The sequence below is a fragment of the Macaca fascicularis genome, chromosome 6 (assembly GCF_037993035.2).
Source record: "Macaca fascicularis isolate 582-1 chromosome 6, T2T-MFA8v1.1".
NCBI lineage: Eukaryota > Metazoa > Chordata > Mammalia > Primates > Cercopithecidae > Macaca > Macaca fascicularis.
In genome coordinates, this window is record NC_088380.1 from 61,373,236 (window position 1) to 61,396,036 (window position 22,801).

The following is a 22,801-nucleotide window of genomic DNA, read 5'->3' on the forward strand; positions in this document are numbered from 1 at the left end:
GGGGTGGGGGTTACAATTATGGTAAAATAAGGTAATTTTCTATAATGATTCAAAATGTAGTGGGAACAAGAAAGAATGTTGGTTAAGTTTGCTTTAGGGAAGATACAGAACAGCCAGATGATGAGGTGAAGACCTCACTGAGGGCAACGCACTAAGAAAAGAAAAGTTAGCACAAGGAGCTTGCAGTTGAAGTAAATGATGATGAAAGGGTACGCACAATCAATAGGACTTGACACTCAGCTTATGTGAGAGAAAAATACATTTATTGTAATCACATCTAAATTTCTGGCTTTGGCTAGGAGTTGGATAGTTGTGGCATAGAACGAGGGAGGGGAAATGTATTTGGGAAGGAAAGAGAGGATGGCTAAAGCCATGGACAGAATTTGAATAGGCAAGTAAGAAAACAGGGTCAAGTGCGGTGGCCCACGCCTGTAATCCCAGCACTTTGGGAGGCCGAGGCGGGTGGATCACGTGAAGTCAGGGGGTCGAGACCATCTTAGCCAACATGGTGAAAACCCATCTCTACAAAAATACAAAAAATTAGCCAGGCGTGATGGTTACTAACCCCAGCTACTTGGGAGGCTGAGGCAGGAGAATCACTTGAACCTGGGAGGTGGAGGTTGAAGTGAGCTGGGACTGCGCCACTGTACTACAGCCTAGGTGACAAGAGCAAAACTCTGTCTCGAAAAACAAAAACAGAAAATAGGGTCAAGAACAGAGCTCTGAGGAAAACAAACCATTTAAAAGTTAAAAGTAGATGCCAGCCACAGTAGCTCACGCCTGTAATCCCAGCACTTTGGGAGGCCGAGGCAGGCACAACACAAGGTCAGGAGATTGAGACCATCCTGGCTAACACGGTGAAACCCCATCTCTACTAAAATAATACAAAAAATTAGCCAGGCGTGGTGGCACGTACCTGTAGTCCCAGCTACTTGGGAGGCTGAGGCAGAAGAATCACTTGAACCTGGGAGGCGGAGGTTGCAGTGAGCCAAGATCGCACCACTGCACTCCAGCCTGGGTGACAGGCTTTTTTTTGGTCTCAAAAAAAAGAAGAGCAAAAAAGGAGAATGAGAAGAAAACAACAGAGAAAAAGGAGACTCAGGAGACTGTACTAGTAGAAAAAGTATGGTTAGAAAACCCAAGGGAGGAGGGAGTTTCAAGGATGGAAGGCCAACAGAGTCAAATGTTGAAAGAATAGAAAGGCTGGAGGCAGTGGCTTATGTCTGTAATCCCAGCACTTTAGGAGGCCAAGGCAGAAGGATCACTTGAGCCCAGGAGTTCGAGACCAGCCATCTCTACAAAAAAAAAACTAGCTGGATGTGGTGGCGCTGGTCCCAGCTACTTGAGAAACTGAGGTAGGAGGATCACTTGAGCCCAGGAGGTCAAGGCTGCAGTGTGCCATGTTCATGCCACTGCACTCCACTGTAGCTTGGGCGACAGAATAAGACCCTGCCTCCAAAAAAAAAAAGTAGAAAAAAGATGAAAACTAAAAAGCATGCAGTAGATATGACGATCAAGAGGTCTTCTGAGTGACACCAGAGAGGTTTCAGTGCAGGGGTAGGGCTGGACCCCTAATTTCAGTATGCTGAAGACTGAGAGGGAGGTATGGAAGTAAAGAATAAAGTGGACTAGTCCTTCAAGTAATCTGTCTATAAAAGAAAGAAATGAGGATAGAGAAGGAAAGAACACACCCAACCCAGTGAAAAAAATGAACCCACTTGGAAAGATATACGAATTCTTTTGGGATTTTCAGTATAGCTGAATACAGTCAGAAGTTGTTAATAAAATACCAAAAAGGTGAGAAATAACACTTTCTATAAAGAAACAACCAACCAAAGCCACATAATATAAAAATCATGATGACTCCAAAGATGTACTTTTTAACACAATTTTAAAACATAAACTAAGTTCATTTCTAATCTAAGTTTGAGAAAGAAAAAAACCAAACGTCATTATTTCTTACCAAACTTTGGGGTAGTAAAAGTGAATTCTGGACCATCCTTCCCACCTTCATCTGTGTATGCTGCCATTCGTACCATGTACAATGTGTCACTAGTCAAAGAGGACAATGTATATTCTGTGTGGGAAGAATCCACATTCACAGCTGGAAGAAATAAAGAACTGTGCTTCATTCAACCATTCAATGCTTTTGCTTAACTGGCCTATATTCGGTATTGTGAAAGTATTAAAGAAGCGAAGTATTTTTGTCAGAAAACAACGTTTATAATGTTCTGACATAATTTTATGTTCTAAAGCACAATGCAGTACTTTTTAAATAAATCCATGAAAACCACCATAAGGCAAATTCTCAGGTGTCTCCTGAGGCCAACATACTATAATAAGATGTATAACATAAGAAGAACAGACTTAAATTAGTACTTAAAAGCTTAAGGAAAAAATAACTGATTCTTAATAACTGATACAGTTTTATTACCAGTTTCATTTCCAATGATGGTTCTATAAAATATAGTATAATTTCTGATAAATCCATTCTGAACATCAACAGGAAGTTGGTCCCACTCTAAGACAGCTTCGTTTTTCCCTACTTTCTTTGTCCGAACAGTAGGTCCTTTGGAAGGTGCTGTAAGAAAGTAAACACATTTGCTAACTGAAAATCATTTAGAATCTAGTAAAATTTCCTTGTCATAAAATTATTTGAACATATGAGATACATCTTTATTCAAAAGTGATAAAATGTGTTTGTTAATACAAAGCCCTAAACTTTTTTTTTCAAAGAAGTGAGTTTGGACTTACGAGCTTGTTTAAGGTATGCCTTTATGGATTCAGGGCTTCCTGGTCCGTCAGCATATACTGGAGTAACTGTTATCAAATAGCATTTGCTCTCTGCTAAGTTCCCTAAAGCAAGAACAGCAGATTAAGCATGTTTTTCCATAATGAAAAAGTCAAGTTAAAACCACAATTTATTTTACATTGTAATTTCATGACCACTTAATTTTCTTTTAAAACTGCAGTTGTCTAAGTACGCATTGCCTTTTGTGTACCGGATTCAAGCTTAATCTCTGTAAAAGTATTGCCAATGCAGTGGATAAAAAAATATATTGTTAAGAATAATGATGGTATTTATATCTGTAATTTATAAAACAACGATCTCAGATTACTCTGGATCTTACAGAGTCTGACAATTTTTGTATGGCTTACCTACAAGAGAGAACAGCCTAAGGAGCAAGATGACTAAACTAGTAAGACCTAGGGGAAAGCACTAATGGCCCTAGTTTATCAGGTGAGTTGGAAAAAAGGGTATCTTAAAAAACTTCCTCGGCCGGGCACCGTGGCTCACGTCTGTAACCCCAGCACTTTAGGAGGCTTAGGTGAGTGGATCACTTCAGGTCAGGAGTTTGAGACCAGCGTGGCCAACATAGTGAAACCCCACCTTTATTGAAAATACAAAAATTAGCTGGACACGGTGGTGGTCCCAGCTGCTTGGGAGGCTGTGGCAGGAGAATCACTTGAACCCAGGAGACGGAGGTTGCAGTGAGCCAAGATCGTGCCACTGCACTCCAGGCTGGGCGGCAGAGTGACTCTGCCTCAAAAAAAACAAAAACAAAAACAAACTTCCTTTATTTTTATCTTTTTTAGCATGCACCACTAAAATTTTTTTTTATACAGTATATTATCTGTACATATTAGAAAATGTTTTACTGAAATTTATACCTTCAACAAGAATGTATATTCCTTAACTATTATGCATGAAGTTACTTGCTCCTTTATCTTCTTAAACAGTGATTCTATATACTACTCTAACGTGATGCTTTTAGGGTTACTGAGCAATATACGACTACCTACCCAAACTTAATGTCTCCACAACCTATGCTAGCTTCTATTTTTTTTGAGATGGAGTTTCATTCTTGTTGTTCAGGCTAGAGTGCAATGGCGCGATCCTGGCTCACTGCAACCTCCGCCTCCCAGGTTCAAGGGATTCTCCTGCGTCAGCCTCCCAAATAGCTGGGATTACAGGCATGTGCCACCATGCCCAGCTGATCTTGTTTTAGTAGAGATAGGGTTTATCCACGTTGGTCAGGCTGGTCTCAAACTCCTGACCTCAGGTGATCTGCCCGCCTCAGCCTCCCAAAGTGCTGGGATTACAGGTGTGAGCCTCCACACTGGCCGCTTCTTTAAAAAGTTTCTATTGGCTCTGAGCAGTGGCTCATGCCTGTAATACCAGCACTTTGGGAGGTTCATGTGAGAGAAATGCTTGAGGCCAGGTGTTGGAGATCAGTCTTTGCAACACAGTGAGATTCCCTCTCTACAAAAAAATAAAATAATTAGCTGAGTGTAGCATGTGCCTGTAGTCCCAGATACTCCAGAGGATGAGGCAGAAGGATCACTTCAGCCTGGGAGTTGAAGGCTGCAGTGAGCCATGATCATGCCACCATACTCCAGTCTAGGCAACAGAGTGAGACCCTGTATTTATTTTTTTAAAAAAAGTTTCTATAGTTATTTCCAGCCTGTTTCCTCCCTAAGCTCTACCACGTTTTTAATTTGATAAAGTCAGTAAACTAGAAAACCAAGCTTATTAAAACTGTATACTAATACTGTGTTATGACTAAAGTTCAAAAACTTTATGGCAGGAATCTCTCTGCTTAGGGCTTTTCTCTAACTAGCCATATTATTCACAGCTGAATTCTAATTATTAATTATCCTTCTTTATCAACAAAAGAACATAAACTGAATTTTTTTCTCTTCAAAGTTGTATCACTTTATAACCACTTAAGCAGCACCGTAACACACAGACTGGAGCGCTATGACTCATTACTTCTGTCCTTTGTTACTACTTCCAATTGAAAGACAAGGAAATCTGAGTTCTAGTTCTGCTTCCCCTATCTGACGGCTCTAAGACATTAAACAAGTCATCCAGATGCTCTAGGAAACTATTTTCTCATCTGAAGAATGAGGGTGTTCGGTACAGAGAACATACAACTATCAACAGCAAAGTTCGGACTATTATATTTCTCTATACTCTGTAGTTTTAGGAGTTTCCCCTTGACGATAAAATCATATTGGGGTACAAAAAGAAGAAAGTATTAACCCCACTCTGTTCATAAAGAGACTGTAATTCAGAGAGGTTAAGTATGACTTGCAGAAAGTCACACATCTAGTAAGTAGTGAGGCTATGATAAACTGGAAGCCTTTTCAATGGACCACAACACTATAAGCAAAATAAAAAGCTGCCTAAAGAGTTAGAAAAAGGATATCAACTTAAATGTTTCTAGTCAGGTATACCTCTTAAATGGGTGCGATGCACAGTACCATCTTCCTGTTGCCAGTCTGCGATACAGGGCGCTTTATCTGATAACACACACCACTCAAGTATATATTTCTTTACAGATTCCCTTGGAGTAGTCCATTCTACCCAAAGCATGTTATCTTTGGGGAATGCTTTAAGATCCATTACAGGGTGAGTAGCTTTAAAACAAAGTTTGAATATTTAAATAATAAGTATTCACAAATTTGAAATTTCCGTATTTTACAGTCATTTCCAAAACATGTGATTTATCAATTTTTGTAGCATATAACATATATTTCCTTGCATAAAAGCACTTTATTATAACTTACAGGTAAAGTAGTCAATTAATTTTTAAACTTAAATTTTGCTTCCCCGCTGGGCATTGTGGCTCATTCATGTAATTCCAATACTTTGGGAGGCCGAAGCGGGCAGATCACTTGATGTCAGGAGTTCGAAACCAGCCTGGCCAACATGGTGAAACCCCGTCTCTACTAAAAATACAAAATTAGCCAGGCATTGTGGTGCATGCCTTTAGTTCCAGCTACTTGGGAGGCTGGTGCACAAGAATCACTTGAAGCCAGGAGGCAGAGGCCGAGATTGTGCCATTGCACTCCAGCCTAGGCAAAAGGGCAAGACCGTCTCAAAAAGAAAAAAAAATTTGCTTTCCCTAAATTCTTCAAATGTTTTGTAAGTTTGTAATTGCAATTTTTCTTCTTTGAAAGCTACAAATAAAACTACAGATAAACATATTTCAGTCGTATGTATACAAAGTTCTCAAAATCTTGAAATAATATTTTAAAAACCAGGTAAGTAACCAGAATATGCTTAAATGAATGAAGTAGCTTACTGTGAAGTTTAAGTGAGCATGTAGTGATGGAAATGTTTCTTCCATCCTGATGAAATTTGTCTGCTGACTGATTCCTAAAAATGCAATCATTGGCTGGGTGTGGTGGCTTATGCCTGTAATCCCAGCACTTTGGGAGGCCAGGGGAGATTGCTTGAGCTCAGGAGTTTGACACCAGCCTGAGCAACCCGACAAAACCCAGTCTCTAAAATAAAGAAAATAATCATTATTTATAAAATTTTAAAAATTAAAAAATAAAACAGTGATTATCCCTGATACTGAGGAGACAGTCTTAGATAACTCATGTTTTTTATGGGAGCCCTGTCCATACCTAACCACCACTTTTCCATCCAAGAGTCAGGCTCCATCTCATAGATACAAACCTTGAAAGTCACAGGCAGGGATAGTTAAAACAGCTGCATCTGATTTGCCAACAAGATTTCTTGCTGTTAGGGTTGCTACATAGCGATCATTTGTGAGATTTACTGTCAGTTTTGTGTCATTAACTGTATAATTTTGTAAATGTGATTTCCATCTTGTGAGAGTCACTTCATAATCCAAGATTTTTCCATTGGCTTCAAAAGGAGGCAATGTCTGTAATAAAATAGTTTATTTTTAAAAACAATTTCATAAATCTTGAATAAAAATCAGTTTTTCTTCATATTCACAAATCGTGCCATCATGTCAAATCTCTAAATATTTAACTGCAAAGGATTCACAATCTCATTTTAAATTCGGTTCTGAAATAAAACTAGTACATACTAAATGAAGAGTAAAAGCATGACCTCAACTAAAAGAGGGTAAGTAGCATCATTCTGTTAGCTTTTGGTTCTGTATGCAATTCTGCACTGTGGCTACGTAGGCCTAAATTATTTATTTTATGCTTGAGTATTTTTCTACCTTCTTTTTTAGTATGATCTACTCATGCACTTATCAGCATACATTTTAATTATCACAAACTTTTATTATTTTCTGAGGTACTCCGGAAAATTCCAAAGTACAAAACAACATCCCTCTTCTTATAGAACTTACACTTTCACAGAACTGTAATTAAATACCTGTAAGGTATTATTTGTAGTTCATGAACCTGACTTCTACATAATATATATAAAGCATTACCTTTCTATTTAGTAAAAATAGTAATCAAATGCTTTGCTATTAAGATGAATAAAAATTTATTTAAAAGACCTCCACTCATAATACCATACAAAATACATTTATAAGGGCTGGGTGTGGTGGCTCACCACCTGTAATCCCAGCACTTTGGGAGGCCCACACAGGCAGAACACGAGGTCAAGAAATCAAGACCATCCTGGCCACCATGGTGAAACCCCATCTCTGCTAAAAACACAAAAATTAGCTGGGTGTGGTGGCGCGCACCTGTAGTCCCAGCTACTTGGGAGGCTGAGGCAGGAGAATCACTTGAACCCGGGAGGCGGAGGTTGAAGTGAGCCAAGATCACGCCACTAAACTCCCGCCTGGCAACAGAGTGAGACTCCGTCTCAAAAAGAAAAAAAAAAAAAGATTTACAAGAGATAAAGGACTATAAATGTGGTTTTTTACCTTCCACATGAGTTGTACAGTTCTATAGCCTTGAGCATGGGATGGATCTATTTTATACCAGAAACTTGGTGCTTTAGATGGTCCTAAAGAAAAGACATAAACTTCTTAAAATAAAAAGGTTTTAACAGTAAAATAAGATTCTGCAAATTATTTTTACTTTGTTCTTAGTACTCTTGCCCTTCAACTGCATGGTGTCTCTACCTCTTTATACCAGCATTTTCCCACCCCAGCATAACACACCGGGCTCTTCCTTTAGTCAGGGTGATAGCCTGATGATTCCAATTATACTGGAACTCTTTTCTAACCTCAAAATTGTAAAGGTAAAAATGTATCCTGAACAACAACTAAATACGCATCATTCTTTCTTATAACTTCATGCTCTTTATTCTGTTTGCGTACTGCACTGTATTCTTGTGTATTTATCTACTTGAATCTCCTGTACCAGCAGCCTTTTCCCAGCCTTCCTGGGTCTGCCTGTCCTCACTTCTGTTTTGTCATCTGTAATTGCCTCTTGATGATCAACACATCACTGCTTAGATTTTATTCAACTCCTCTCTTATTCTATTAAATACCAGGTCTTCTGATTATAAAAATTTTGTAAAATTAGTTTGTATGATTTTTAAAGAAAAAATGAACTTTTTGAAACAAAGTTTTTAACAGTGAAAAATAAAAATGAAACAAATATAAGTTGATACTACTTATCGCTGAAAATCAAACTGGAAAATTTACTTAAACACATTGCTTACCCCTAAATATTCATAGGAATAATAAAACAAATTAAGATAAATGTACTAAAATAAGTTTATTACTTTATGTAAGGATGATTGAGAGTGATGGGATGTAATAAAAACAAATGCATAGTATTGTTATGATAATCACTAACCATCTGAAAAAGCACTCCATAAAACAGTGTTTTTTTCCAGAGACAGTGTCTGGCTCTGTTGCCCAGGCTGGAGTGTAGTGGATGACTGTAGTGCACTATAACCTTCAGCTCCTAGGCTCAGGTGATCCTCCCACCTCAGCATCCCAAGTAGCTGGGGTGTGGCCACCATATCCAGCCAAAACATAAATTGTTAAATACCAGTAATTAAATTTGGTTTTAAAAATACCTGCAGTATTTATTTTTTAAAACTTTTATAGTAGCCATTAAATGTAGAGTAGTACATAATTTTTAGCAATAAGTAATATCAACTGACATTTCATTTTTACTTGCCATTGTTAAGCTTTTTATTGTAAAAAGTTTGTCTTTAAAAAATCAATGGCATTAACTGGTTTCTCAAAATTTTTATAAATATAATAGCAAGATATGGTAGTCAGTAGAATAAGAAAGGAGTTGAATAAAATCTAAGCAGTGAGGCTGGGTATAGTGGCTCGTGCTTGCAATCCCAGCACTTTGGGAGGCCGAGGCATGTGGTTCACTTCAGCTCAGTAGTTAAAGACCAGCCTGGGCACCAAGGAAAAACCTTGTCTCCACAAAAAAATGCAAAAATTTGCTGGGCATGGTGGCGCGTGCCTGTAGTCCCAGCGACGTTGGGGGCTAAGGCAGGAGGATCGCTTGAGCCTTGGAGGTTGAGGCTGCAGTGAGCCGTATTCATGCCACTGCACTCTAGCCTGGGCAACAGAGTAAGGCACTATTTCCAAAAAACAACAAAAAAATCTAGGTACTGATATGTTAATCATGAAGAGGCAATTACAGACAACAAAACAGAAAGGATAGGACAGGCAGACCAGGAAGGTTGGGAAAAAGGCTGCTGGCACAGAAGTTCAAATACATAAATTCATATGACTACAGTGCAGCACCCACACAGAATAAAGAACATGAAATTACAAAAAAAAAAAAAAAAAAAAAAATGAGCTGGAAATATTTCCTAACATAAAGAGAACCCAGAGACTTCATTCACTCATTGATTTGACAAAGATTATGTACATTTGTCCATTAAAAATGCACACAGGCACTAACCACAATATTGTAAGTATTTCATTAACTCCTCCCCATGTATCTCATTTTAAGGATTCCTGGTTAAGACAAAGCAATCTGGCTGAGGACTCCCAAAGCAGCAATAGCAAAATTGCTTTCTTTCTCAGCATTTATGAGTTAGAGAAAATTCTTAGGGGAGGAGGGTACTTTTCTGCCTTTGACATTCTCAAGTCACATGACCTAAACCTCTAGAAGAGCTGGAAGTAAAGGGATATAGGTGGTAGGGGACTTTTTTCAGCCACAGCTACTGCCACTGATAACTAAGAGATGAGTCTGTGATAGGAAGGTCTCAAAATGAAAAATCTATGCCACAGGATTATTTCTTGAACTTAGTAACATCAGCTGCTTTGCAGTGAAGATCTTACTTTAGACTGTACACTCTTTTTGTGCCTTTTAAATTCTATACCATATACATTATCTATAGGAGAAAAAGGGAAAATAAAAACTAACCAACCAAAATTCCAGGATCAACCGCTTCCCAGGGGCTTATCAAATGCTATTAGAAAAAAAATGAATAAAAGGTATAATACAAATATCTTTTTGATAGTGAGGATCTAAGGTATAGTTTGCTAGACTGTGTGATTTTAATGATTCAGGATGATTCTCTAGTTAGGAGTATCTCTGGAGAAGTCTCCTTGAGTAAAATGTTCTAGACTTATCAACAGTTAAGTCAACGGTTTTCTGATTATCTAAGTCACCATTCCATGATGACTTTTTTTTTTTTTGAGACGGAGTCTCGTTCTGTCACCCAGGCTGAAATGCAGTGGTGTGATCTTGGCTCACTGCAACCTCCGCCTCCCAGGTTCAAGCGATTCTCCTGCCTCAGCCTCCCGAGTACCTGGGACTACAGGCGCCCGCCACCACGCATGGCTAATTTTTGTATTTTTAATAGAGAAGGGGTTTCACCATATTGGCCAGGCTGGTCTCGAACTCCTGACCTTATGAGCTGCCCACCTCAGCCTCCCAAAGTACAGGGATTATAGGCGTGAGCCACCCCACCTGGCTTCCATGATAATTTAATTAGGTATCAAATAGACTTATACTATCAATGATCCATATTAAATTTTACATCTTAATGTCCTTAAAAATGAAAACATAAAATACTGCAGTTTGAATAAAATGATCACAAACCAAGAAGCAATGAGGCTATATTATTAAAACCAGAACCAATTCACAGATGGAATTCCAATAGCTTTACTTCTTCATATACTTATTTACTTACTATCTTCATAGGTGATCCCATTTGCTTCTTCACTCCAGTCACTCCAGTATCCCTTACCATCTTCCTTCATACAGCAAATCCTAAACACATATTCTGTAAAAGGTTTAAGGTCTTGGACAGTGAATGAAGATCGGGTGGATGCTGTATCTTCAGGGGGAATCTGAAAAAAAGCAAATCAACCAACAGAAAATCTCAATTAGTAAGGTCTTCTAAGTTGTGTTAAAATTTAGAAACTTTTTTTCTGCGGCACAGCCTTGCTCTGTTGCCCAGGTTGGAGTGCAGTCCTGTGATATTGGTTCACCACAACCTCTGCCTCCCAGGTTCACGCGATTCTCCTGCCTCTGCCTCTGAGTAGCTGGGATTGCAGGTACCCACCACCACTCCCAGCTATTTTTTGTATTTTTTAGTATCAACGAGATTTCACCATGTTGGCCAGGCTGGTCTGGAATTCCTGACCTCAAGCAATCCACCTGCCTCGGCCTCCCAAAGTGCTGGGATTATAGACGTGAGTCACTGCGCCCAGCCTAGAAACTATTTTTATTTATTTATTTTTGAGACAGAGTCTCCCTCTGTGGCCCAGGCTGGAGTGCAATGGCGTGATCTCAGCTCACTGCAACCTCTGCCTCCTGGGTTCAAGTGATTCTACTGCCTCAGCCTCCCGAAACTATTTTACTGAAACAAGACTAATACATTAAACTCAACCTCTGGAGAGAAATAAGTGTAAGTTAAAAAGCAGTCCAAATCAGTAAAGTTATTAAGTTTGAGGAGTATGGAAACATCTATTATCTTTCCTTTTTTCCCTTTATTTCTTCCACAGGGCCTATAGCTTAGGATTTCTGCAGGAAACAGATGGCACACTCCACTTAGAATAATTCAAGGAGGGCTTCATAAAGGGACTACGTGCAGAGTATATGGATCCTTAGAGAGTGCAGTTAGTACTCTGGTGCTTAGAGCTGTTTCCACCTCTAGGCCCAAAGGGATGAGGAGAAGTACCAGAACCTGAAAGAAGGTCAGCTAGAGAGGGCTGACTTGACAGGCAGTGACCTTAAGTTGAAAGACAGCCAGCCGGGTGCGGTGGCTCACACCTGTAATCCCAGCACTTTGGGAGACTGAGGTGGGTGGATCACCTGAGGTCAGGAGTTTGAGACTAACCTGGCCAACATGGTGAAACCCCATCTCTACTAAAAATACAAAAATTAGCTGGACATGGAGGTTACAGTGAACCAAGATCATGCCATTGCACTCTAGCCTGGGTGACAAGAGTGAAATTCCAACTCAAAAAAAAAAAGAAAAAAAAGACGGCCAGCTCCCAGGAAGAAGCGGGGAAAATCAACATGCCAATTTCACTGTTCTTCTATCTGTCTTCTCTCTTGCCTAGTCCCTTCCTTCCATTAACCAGTCACAAGGAAGCTACAAAGAATGGGAATCCACAGATGAAATCTATACAGGTCAGCATGACACAACAAAGAGAAGGGTACAGTATAGATGTGGATGGGCAAAAGGAAGATATCCAGCCCAAACAAGAAAAACAAAAGTTTTCCTGGCTTTTAAACTTGGCTTTCAGATAAAAAGAGGTGATTAAATATAGATAAATAACTGGTCATATCACTCTAATAATTTAATATTGGATACAAAATAAATGTCAGTCTTTTTTGTAGCACTGAATTAAGATTCTGTACTTAATATCACATTTTGAAGAACTTCAGGTATGTATATTCTCTGTACAACATGAAGCATTAATCCAATTTTGTTTTATTGCTTTTTCTGATTGTATTCTCAGCCCTTTAGATAAGTGGGGTAAGGAGACAAGTAGTAAAGTCATCAGCCCAATTCCCTTACAAGTTCACTGTGACCAGAGCAACAAAAGCAAAGACATACTGTTTGTGATAAATGGAATCAAAACAGAGAAGAGTATGGATAGCTGAATGCTATGGTGATAGCCTTTTTAAAAGCTCCAAGTATTTCTTTTGCCAGCAGCATCATCTATCCTTTTCAGTCCTACAAGTTCCCTACCAATCCCTTCCTCTACCTCAGTGGTTAACAAACTTTCTATAAAAAGGAAGATAAAATATTTACTAATATTTTAGGCTTGCGGGCCAGACAGTCTCTTTGTAACTACTCAACAATTCCACTGTAGAATAAAAATAGAGACAATATGTAAAGAAATGAGTGTGGCTGTGTTCCAATAAAACTTTATTTACAAAAACAAGTCACAGGCTGATTTTGGTGAACTACAGCACACCAATCCCTACACTAGCTACCTTATCCTTATAATCTCTTTATTTTTGCTCCTCCACTTAACTTGCTTCTTATTACTTGTATTGTTTGTATCTCATATCAAAAATGCCATTTCTAGGCTGGTAGTGGTAGCTCACATCTGTAACCCCAGCACTTTGGGAGGCCAAGGTAGGATAATCGCTTAAGGCTAGCAGTTTGAGACCATCCTGGGCAACATGGTGAGACTCCATCTCCACAAAAATATAATAATAATTTTAAAAAGCCAGGTGTGGTGGTGCACACCTGTAGTGAGACTAAGGCAGGAGGATCACTTAAGCTCAAGTTTGAAATTGCAGTGAGCCAGCGGCCTGGGCAAATGGACACCTTGTCTCTAGAAGAAAAAAAAGAAAAGCCATTTCCTATCACCCTATATCATTTTCATGTTTTACTTAAAGGCTACTGTATTTAGCAAAGCTGTATTTTCTATCTGGATATCTTCCTGATTCCCCTTGTTTGAAATAAAGACCCAGAAGAGGTGTCAAGCAAAATATTTCACATAACCAGAAACTTAAAGACATTTAGAAAATGACTGAACCTTTTTAAGATTAGAGGACTGAAAGAAGGACTATTTGAACAAACAGTAACTTTCAATTTACCTGGCTCCAAGTTGAGGCATCTTTGGTCCTATATTGAATGTTATATTTTAGTCTTATAACACTCTTAATACTTGGGTTGGTCCATGTCAATTTTAAGATACTAGACAGTTCCTCTGAGTTGATCACTGATAAATTATGTGGCGGATTGGGCTTCACTGAAAAATAAAATAAATCCTAAGGTTTACTATGTTTTACAATTTCATATAGAAACTCAAATATACTCTTTATATTGTCCTTCCTTTATTTTACAATATTCGTTTATCCTTACCAAATGAGCTAAATTCTCTGAAAATTATGCTATGCTATATACCTTATAATGGAAACAAAAAAGACTTCCAAGGAATCTTTAGTTTTCCTTGTTAGTTTACTACATTTGTTAATCTCTTCAGGTTCATATGTCAAAAGACAAATACCTATGATATCAAATTTTTAAAAAAGAGAATAAAAATGGAACATACATACTGTAATTACAATGGTGTAAGATGTTTGAGAACAGAAAATATTCAAAGTGAAAACAGCTGTTAAGTGTGGTTGGATTATGGATATTTTTCTTTTTCCCAATTCTATTTGATATTATTGATAAAATTACTTCATAAAAATCACTAAGATAAATAAATGCTTGTTTCTACATTAATTAAAATCTAAAATCTACATTAATTAAAATCTAAAATTTAAAATCTAAAAACTACATTAAAATCTAAAAATCTACATTAAAATCTAAAAAAATCTAAATATAAAAACTACTTTAATTTATAAACTACTACAGTGTCAAATAAACTCTCAAATTCAGGTTTATAACTACCTTTATATACAGGATCAAAATTGATATGATCTGATGTAACCTTCCCAAGGGCATTCTCTGCTTCTACCCAGACTTCAATGTTGACAAAATACACAGTAGAATAATCAACAGTGCATGAGGTGGGGGTGTCACGTTTTGCTTTGCAATCAGCAAACTTGTGTGTTGCCCTAAATACAAAAAAATTGAAGAATCAGTCATTAAAAACACATCTGAAAAAATCAGAGTGAAAAAAACTACTTGCAAAGAATTTGATGAGAGACTTAGATTGTTGTGGCAAACTTTGCAATAAATTGTTGATCACTAACAAAATTTCTTAAAAATTAACCTTTCTTTAAAATTGACTTTGATCTATATCTTAAGACATAAAATTTTCAAATTTGTAGTCTAAAAATATTGTGCTTTAAAATTTTAGGCTCCATCCCCACTGATTCCTCTCCAAAAATTATTTCCTTGTGATCCCAGTGCTGTTTTTTCTTTTTCCTAAAACAGAACCCTTACTGTACCAGAAATTTCTTTAAGCACAATATGCTAGGTGACAGGAGGTTAGGGGTAAGAATTTCTATCACCCCTGCGCCTTTAGTCTGAGAGCTAAAGTCTCTTGGCCTCTTTCTAGTCAAACTTAGGCAACTGCTTTCTGATTTCTATCACTATGGAAAGTTCCAAGCAATATTACTATATTTATTTTTAATTATATAAATTATGCCTCAATTAAAAATATTTATGTATAACACTCTTTTTAAAAATAGAAGGATAAACCAAACCCCAAATTGAACCAAAAGAAAAACAGTCAGCCTCTAAGGAGAAGAAGGAAATAAGGCAGAGGATTCAGGAATAGAATATAGACTTTTCTGAACATGTCTTAATACTATTAATATATTTGACTTTTTGGATTGTTTTATATAATTATTAAGAAAAATTCCTAAAAATCAAAAGCAAAATGAAACGTAAGAACTTGTGTACTGAGGATGTAGTATAACCACATAGAAAGGAACTATTCAAGTAACATTAAAACACAGTAATTTGACTACTACACATCCTTCATAGAGAAAAACAGTCTTAAAATCATTCTTAGTAATCATTTTGTTGGTGCTAATACTGGTGTTATTATTCTGCAGCTGCTGTATTAACCATAGGTTAAAGCAAATTAATAATTATGTTAGCGTTGTTGTGAACTATGTTTTTCAGTTCATAAGAAAGAAGATGTAGATGTCAGGTGAATGTAATTATGTAAAAACCTACAGTCCTAATTTTAAACTGAAAATATCAGTATGAATTCGTATTTTTAAAAGCTGTATTATATCTCATATCACAAAACATGTCCTAACTCTTTTGACTGAAAAAAATCTAAAAACTATGACAAACCAGTAGCGATGAATTCCTGTAGCACCCAGATTGTAGTCTATAAATATTATTTCACACTAAATGAAACCAGAGAGTTTTGGGAAAAGGTTGATTCCAGGTCTGGGTGAGGAAATACAAAAGATGAGCCTGTAAAAAAGCATGTTGTATCAGAGAGCTATTAAAGGCTAAGGAAGTTGTGTTAAGTGGTGGTGGGTGCCTATAATCCCAGCCACTTGGGAGGCAGTGAGCCAAGATCACGCCACTTCATTAGAGTCTGGTCAAAACAGCAAAACTCTGTCTCAGAAAAAAAAAAAAAAGGATGAACAAGCCAATTTGAATAACGTGCCACTGATCAAAGATGCGACAATCCATAATGAATTAAAACACAACAAATATGTTTAAATATAAATTCATAATGAGAAAGAAAAGCCCGTATTATCTACCTTTGGTACCTTTGGAGGATACTAGGTCATCAACTAATTATAAAACTGGTAATTAACGAAAAATATTAAACCTATCTTGCTTCTCTTATCTGAACTGTACTTCAGGGTAAACCACAGCTGATAAAGGCAAGTTTCTCTTTAAGTATTTCAGCTAAAACAAACAAAACACAGAATACCACAGTTTTGTAATTTACATACAAATTATAATCAGGATGACTGCTCAAAGCTGTAAGGTAAATACTAGTGGGAAAACAATATGGTTAAATTTTGGAAACATTCTGTTGAGTTATAAAACTTTTCACAAAAGAGTATATACTATATGATCCCATTTATATGAAACATTCTGTAGCAGGAAAAAATCTATGGTGAAGAATATCAGACAGGTAGTTGCTCATGGGGTGGGGCAGTTGCTGAGACTGGCTGGGAAGGAGCAGGAGGGAACTTTCTGGGTGTGTTAGTAACGTTCTATGTCTTGATACTGATTTGAGTTACACAGGTGTCTGTACTTGTCAAAACTCACTGAATGACACACTAAGATCTGTGTTTTCACTACATGTAAACTTTATCTGAAAACTATACTGAACTCTAGTTCATGTAAATACCAAAGTGATTAAGAATGAGGTATATTAATGACTGTAACTCACTATGAAATACTGAAGTGATTAAGGGTGAGGTATATTAATGACTGCAACTCACTATGAAATACATAAAAAAGAGATCGATTGAGAGATGGAGAGAAGGATGCACAGATAAATAGGTGATAAAGCAAATACAGTAAAATGTTAATTGTAGAATCTAGGTGATGGGTATGCAAGAGTGTTCACTGTAAAATTCTTTCAGTTTATCTGTTTGGAAAAAACAAATGGGAAACTTAGTAAAATAAAGGAATAAGGCTGACAACACCCAAAACCACTGCTCAATCTTAATATCAGAAAAAAGAAAAACAGTGAAACATTATCTGGTCGTTCCTGATAGAAGTACATATCACTCCTACAAAATATTTTTTTGGGGGGGAAAAAATCAAACCCAAATCTGATGAAATTTGTAGATCTAACAGCAATTTTTTGGAAAGAAAAAGACAAGGGGGTCAGGTGTGGTGGCCACGTCTGTAATCCCAACACTTTGGGAGGCGGAGGCGGTCAGATCACAAGGTCAGAAGTTCGAGACCAGCCTGAACAACATGGTGAAACCCGTCTCCATTAAAAATACAAAAAAAAAGTTAGCTGGGCATGGTGGCACACGCTACTCAGGAGGCTGAGGCAGGAGAATTGTTTGAACCTGGGAAGCTGAGGTTGCACTGAGCGGAGATCACGCCACTATACTCCAGCCTGGGTGACACAGCAAGACTCCATTTCAAAAAAAAAAAAAAAAAAAAGACAAGGGAATATGTTAAACAATATACAATGTATAACAGTTTAACAACTGAATTGTAAGGAAAAAGAATAGAACCTATAGTTTAAGAGACACATGACATAAATTCACATACACACATATTTATGAAATGAAACAATGGGGGAAATCAACACTAACTGAAAATGTAATATTTTATATTTGAGTGTAACAATGGTATGTTGTTACACTTTTTTTAAAATGTCCTTATCTTTTAGAGATGTGTACTGAAGTATTTTTGGATGAAATGATATGATATGTCTGCGATTCTCTCTTCAAGACAATATGGGCAAAGAGTACCTTTGAAATAAGACTGGTCATGAGCTGACCAGTGTTGAAGCTGAATGATGGGTACGTATGGGTATTTATTATGCTATTCTTTCTACTTTATTTATCTGTTTGTATATTTAGAGATGAAGCCTCATTCTGTTACCCAGGCTGGACTGTAGTGGCGTGATCTTGGCTCAGTGCAACCTCCACCTCCTGGATTCAAGTGATTCTCCTGCCTCAACCTCTGAGTCACTGGGAATACAGGAACCTACCACCATACCTGGCTAATTTTTGTATTTCTGGTAGAGATGGGGTTTTGCCCTGTTGGCCAGGCTGGTCTTGAACTCCTGACCTCAAGTGATCTGCCCGCCTCAGCCTCCCAAAGTGCTGGTATTACAGGCGTGAGCCACCATGCCTTGGGGATTACAGACGTGAGCCACCGCGCCTGGCCTCTTCTTTTAGATTTATTTGAAATGTTACAAAATAAAAATTTAAATGTTTTAAAATAGCATTTAATATTATTACTTGGTAAAATAAAAATTCCAGCAAAAATGACTAACTTAATAAATCTAACATGAAACAAATTTAAAATAACATACCATTCAGATTTTAAAGTGAAGTTTGTCTCCAAGTGTGTTTCCCTTCCACGATTCCACTCACACCTCATTTTCTTTCCCTCATTCACAATGCAACTCAAATTTTTAGGTTTTTCTGGAGGCACTAAAAGGGATTAATTAACATCTTTCAGAAAGCTTTGTATCCACAAATATTATGCAATTTATATACTACCCAAGGCATTTGTCATCTAGATTAGATGAAAAAAATCAAACCCAAGCAAAAAGTATGAACACAATGAAAGGCTGATGAAAATTTCTTTTCTATCCCAACTCTTACACTTCTTTTTAGGTAGTAATACATATACATCCATCCTAACTGTCATCAACTGGTTTGCTTCACATTAATTTTCTACGTAAAATCAACTTTCATTTATAACTGGAAAAAATATCAACTGATTTCTCCATTAAGTGTATTTTTAAAAGTAATATTTACATATGTTTGTAAGAGGCAATTAAGTAGAAGTCAAAATGATTCATTTGTATTTCTCTTCTTATTGCTTTCCCAAACTCTGCTGGAAGAAAAGCAAATGCCAAAACAGTCAAGTCTGGGTGATCCACAAATTAGATAACCCACTTTTGGATCACAGTAAGTTTATTTTGTTTACTTTGTTACTCCAAGGCCAGGCACAGTGGCTCACGCCTGTAATCTCAGCACTTTGGGAGTCTGAGGCAGGTGGATCACCTGAGGTCAGGAGTTTGAGACCAGCCTGGCCAACATGGCGAAACCCCATCTCTACTAAAAATATGAAAAATTAGCCAGGCGTGGTGGCTCATGCCTGTAGTCCCAGCTACTTGGGAGGCTGAGGCAGGAGGATTGCTTGAACCTTGGAGGTGGAGGTTGCAGTGAGCTGAGATCACACTACTGCACTCCAGCCTGGGTGACAGAGTGAGACTCTGTCACCAAAAAAAAAAAAAAAGAAAAAAAGAAAAAAAGGATTTACTCCAGTATTTGTTCACTTTCTTCAGGTAGCTGCTTTACATGTGCATTTTCTCAGCAATTAAGGGATACTGAGAATTACCATCATTACGTCAATTCAACAATACTTTCTTGTGGTGGGGGGTCTCATGTCAAATATTTCTCTAGTAAACTGAAACTGCTTCACTTTCAGGAAAGACAGGAGACTTGTAGTTCCTACTTCTAAGCTTATTTTTTAAAAACCAAACATGTCCAAGTCACTAAGTCCACAATTACTACATTTTATAAAGAGGAAAGGACAACATTAAAGATGCAGTTCAATAGTCATGACAAAGTCTGAAATAAGACAAAAACAAAACTTACAGCCTGAAATTATTGTGATTCCATAAACATTCTGTTCAAGCTGTCCAAATGTAAGGATGTTGCAAGTGAGCTGAATATTTAATGAAGATATATCTGTAAAGGTGACACTGGAGGCTGTTCTGTTTATGATAGTATATTGCTCCTTAGGAATAGTAAAATGGTTTGTTTTCCAGACAATGTAATTAGCATTTACATGAAAATAATCCATACATTTTTCCTTTAGCACACAAACTGCAGTGAAATTAGAATGAAGTTGTACAACTGGAGATTCAGGACTGATATAACCACATGGATCTAGAAGTTCACCTAAAAAGGAACAAGAGAAAATATATAAATGGACTGAATTTTTCTGGTACAAAATGATTATCTAGCTGGTAGCACTCAATATAGAGTCAGTCCCTCAACCTTCACTAAAATATCCCTAAAGACACAGAAAAAGACAATATACAACTGAAAATTAATATGGTTAGAATTTAATGCCTGAGTTTGTAAAGAAATACAAAAATTATAAGGATAATAGAGCTGAATTAAGAAAAACCCATGCTTTATAGCTCATGGTATAAACTATTTCTTTAAGAAACACAGACTGCCTGCAGCATTATTCATACTTGCCCCACAACCTATCCTGTCCCTCCATTTAGACCCCAGGTCTAAACTGAACTCTCCAGAAAACAGGCAGTGGTAGTCTCCTCTACAGTCCTGAATGCTATTGTGGAGTACAGTTGGGGGTCACAGACCGACAGTATACATTGTCCACACATCAAAACTCAGACAACAAAGGAAACAGCAAGGGACCAATACAAAACAGGAAGAATAGAACAAGATGGCCAAATAGTTTAGTTTTAAGAATAAATGCATGGGCCCGGGTGTGGTGGTTTACGTCTATAATCTCAGCACTTTTGGGAGGCCGAGGCAAGAGGATCGCTTGAGTTCAGGAGTTTGAAACCAGCCTGGGCAACATAGGGAGACGCCATCTGTACTAAAAATAAAAAAAAATTAGAAGAGTATGGTGGTGCACGCCTATAGCCCGCGCTATTCGGGAGGATGAAGTGGGATGATGGTGTGAACCCAAGGGGTCAAGGTTGTAGTGAGCCACTGCACTCCACCCTGGACAACGGAGTGAAAATAAATGCATGGGATGAGATCCCCTATTTAAAAACAAAGAATCAGCCTGACCAACATGGTAAAACGCCATCTCTACTAAAAATACAAAAATTAGCCGAGTGTCGGGGTGGGCACCCGTAATCCCAGCTGCTTGGGAGGCTGAGGCATGAGAATCACTTGAACCTGGGAAGTGGAGGTTGCAGTGAGCTGAGATCATGCCACTGCACTCCAGCCTGGGAGACAAGAGTGAGACCCAGTCTCAAAGAAAACAAAACAAAGCAAACAAAACACAAAGAATCACATCAGGTAAAAAAAAAATTAAACACAACTATACACTTTACCTATCACCTACTCCACGTTGATGACATCTCAATCCCCATCTGTAAGCACTAAACCCCCATGCCCATTAGACATATATCTTCAACAGCCCATTAGACATATATCTACCTGAGCTATCCCATAGCTATTTTTAAATGAGCATGTCCAAAACTATATGTATTATAATCTTTTCAAACTTACTATTTTTTATTTTTATTTCTCTGCCTCTGCTAACACTACCACTCCCATCCAGACATCTAGGCCAGATACTCTGTAGTCATCTTCCAACATCTCTCATCAGCCTCCTCTAACCTCCAACTTAACAATATTGCACTTTGTTGGTTCTATATGCTTAATAAGCATCCAACCTCTTCTTTCCAATGCTACTTTGACTGCTGAAGCACAGGGCACTGTATTATATCAGTCTGACCTCCTTCCAGTTTATCTTACATACTATTGCCATGGTTACTGTTCTAAAATAATTATGACATTTTCTACTTTAAATTATTTAGTGCCTACCTATTATCAAGACAAAAGTTCCAACTATTTGATATGGTTTCATTCTTTTTCTCTAGCTTCAATGTCCACAATTTTAAGGTGGCTTTCCTCAATGAATCCTATTTGCTGTAGGGTTCCTGGGTAGTTACCCATGAAGTTTTTTTGAGATTAAAAATTACTAGCCTGGGCAACATGGCAAAACCCCATCTCTACAAAAAAAATACAAGTATTAGCCAGGCATGGTGCACATGGCTGTAGTCCCAGCTACTTGGGGGTGAGGGTTGGGTGTTGAGGCAGGAGGATTGCTTGAGCCCAGGAGGTCAAGGCTGCAGTGAGCCCAGGAAAAATTAAAAACAGTTTTTGCAGTCGAAATTGTATCCCCAAATGGAATCCCAGGACCTCTCATAAAGCTGGTAAAACCCAGAGCTGGAATGTGTATTTCTTTGTTTCAAACTTATAATGTGGCCTGTTTATATCATCTTGCTGTTATTTATACATGTCTACTGTAAATCTTAGTGCATATATTACTCTCAGTTTCCAATAGTATGGTCCTTCATCTAGTGGAGAATCTCTACTAAGTTACTCTGTGATACTGGGTCAGAACTTACAACTCCCTAGACATCACTTTATTCTTTGGCAAAATCACTTGTTAAACTTTCTTTAAAGTAATTATAGGGACGTTAAATATAAAATATACTCTAGAGTACTAAAAACATAAGATATAATTAGAGACTCAATATGATTAATTTTTACACACAGAATAAGAGAAATATTAAAAATGGGCAAATGGGTTGGGCACGGTGGCTCACACCTGTAATCCCAGCACTTTGGGAGACCGAGGCAGGCAGATCACGAGGTCAGGAGGTCAAGGCCATTGCGGCTAACATGGTGAAACCCCGTCTCTACTGAAAATACAAAAAATTAGCCAGGCGTTGTGGTGGGCACTTGTAGTCTCAGCTACTTGGGAGGCTGAGGCAGGAGAATGGCATGAACCCAGAAGGCGGAGCTTGCAGTG

At 37.7% G+C, this 22,801-nt stretch overlaps 1 protein-coding gene across 5 annotated transcripts in view; it reads right to left on the minus strand.

Annotated features, from left to right (window-relative positions):
* Nucleotides 1-22,801, minus strand: part of IL6ST (interleukin 6 cytokine family signal transducer) — a 57,672-nt gene that overhangs the window by 13,096 nt on the left and 21,775 nt on the right. For 2 of the 5 annotated variants that reach the window (XM_045393723.3, XM_073993458.1), the window contains exons 4-14: nucleotides 19,867-20,172; nucleotides 18,570-18,690; nucleotides 14,528-14,694; nucleotides 13,726-13,880; nucleotides 10,853-11,012; nucleotides 7,653-7,735; nucleotides 6,473-6,683; nucleotides 5,242-5,424; nucleotides 2,755-2,856; nucleotides 2,435-2,581; nucleotides 1,964-2,104 (exon numbers count right to left, since the gene is read on the minus strand). In XM_045393723.3, coding sequence (XP_045249658.2) covers nucleotides 1,964-2,104; nucleotides 2,435-2,581; nucleotides 2,755-2,856; nucleotides 5,242-5,424; nucleotides 6,473-6,683; nucleotides 7,653-7,735; nucleotides 10,853-11,012; nucleotides 13,726-13,880; nucleotides 14,528-14,694; nucleotides 18,570-18,690; nucleotides 19,867-20,172 — 1,776 coding nt within the window. The remainder of the gene's footprint in view (nucleotides 1-1,963; nucleotides 2,105-2,434; nucleotides 2,582-2,754; nucleotides 2,857-5,241; nucleotides 5,425-6,472; nucleotides 6,684-7,652; nucleotides 7,736-10,852; nucleotides 11,013-13,725; nucleotides 13,881-14,527; nucleotides 14,695-18,569; nucleotides 18,691-19,866; nucleotides 20,173-22,801) is intronic. The other 3 variants (XM_073993459.1, XM_073993460.1, XM_073993461.1) reach the window with 3 other exon arrangements.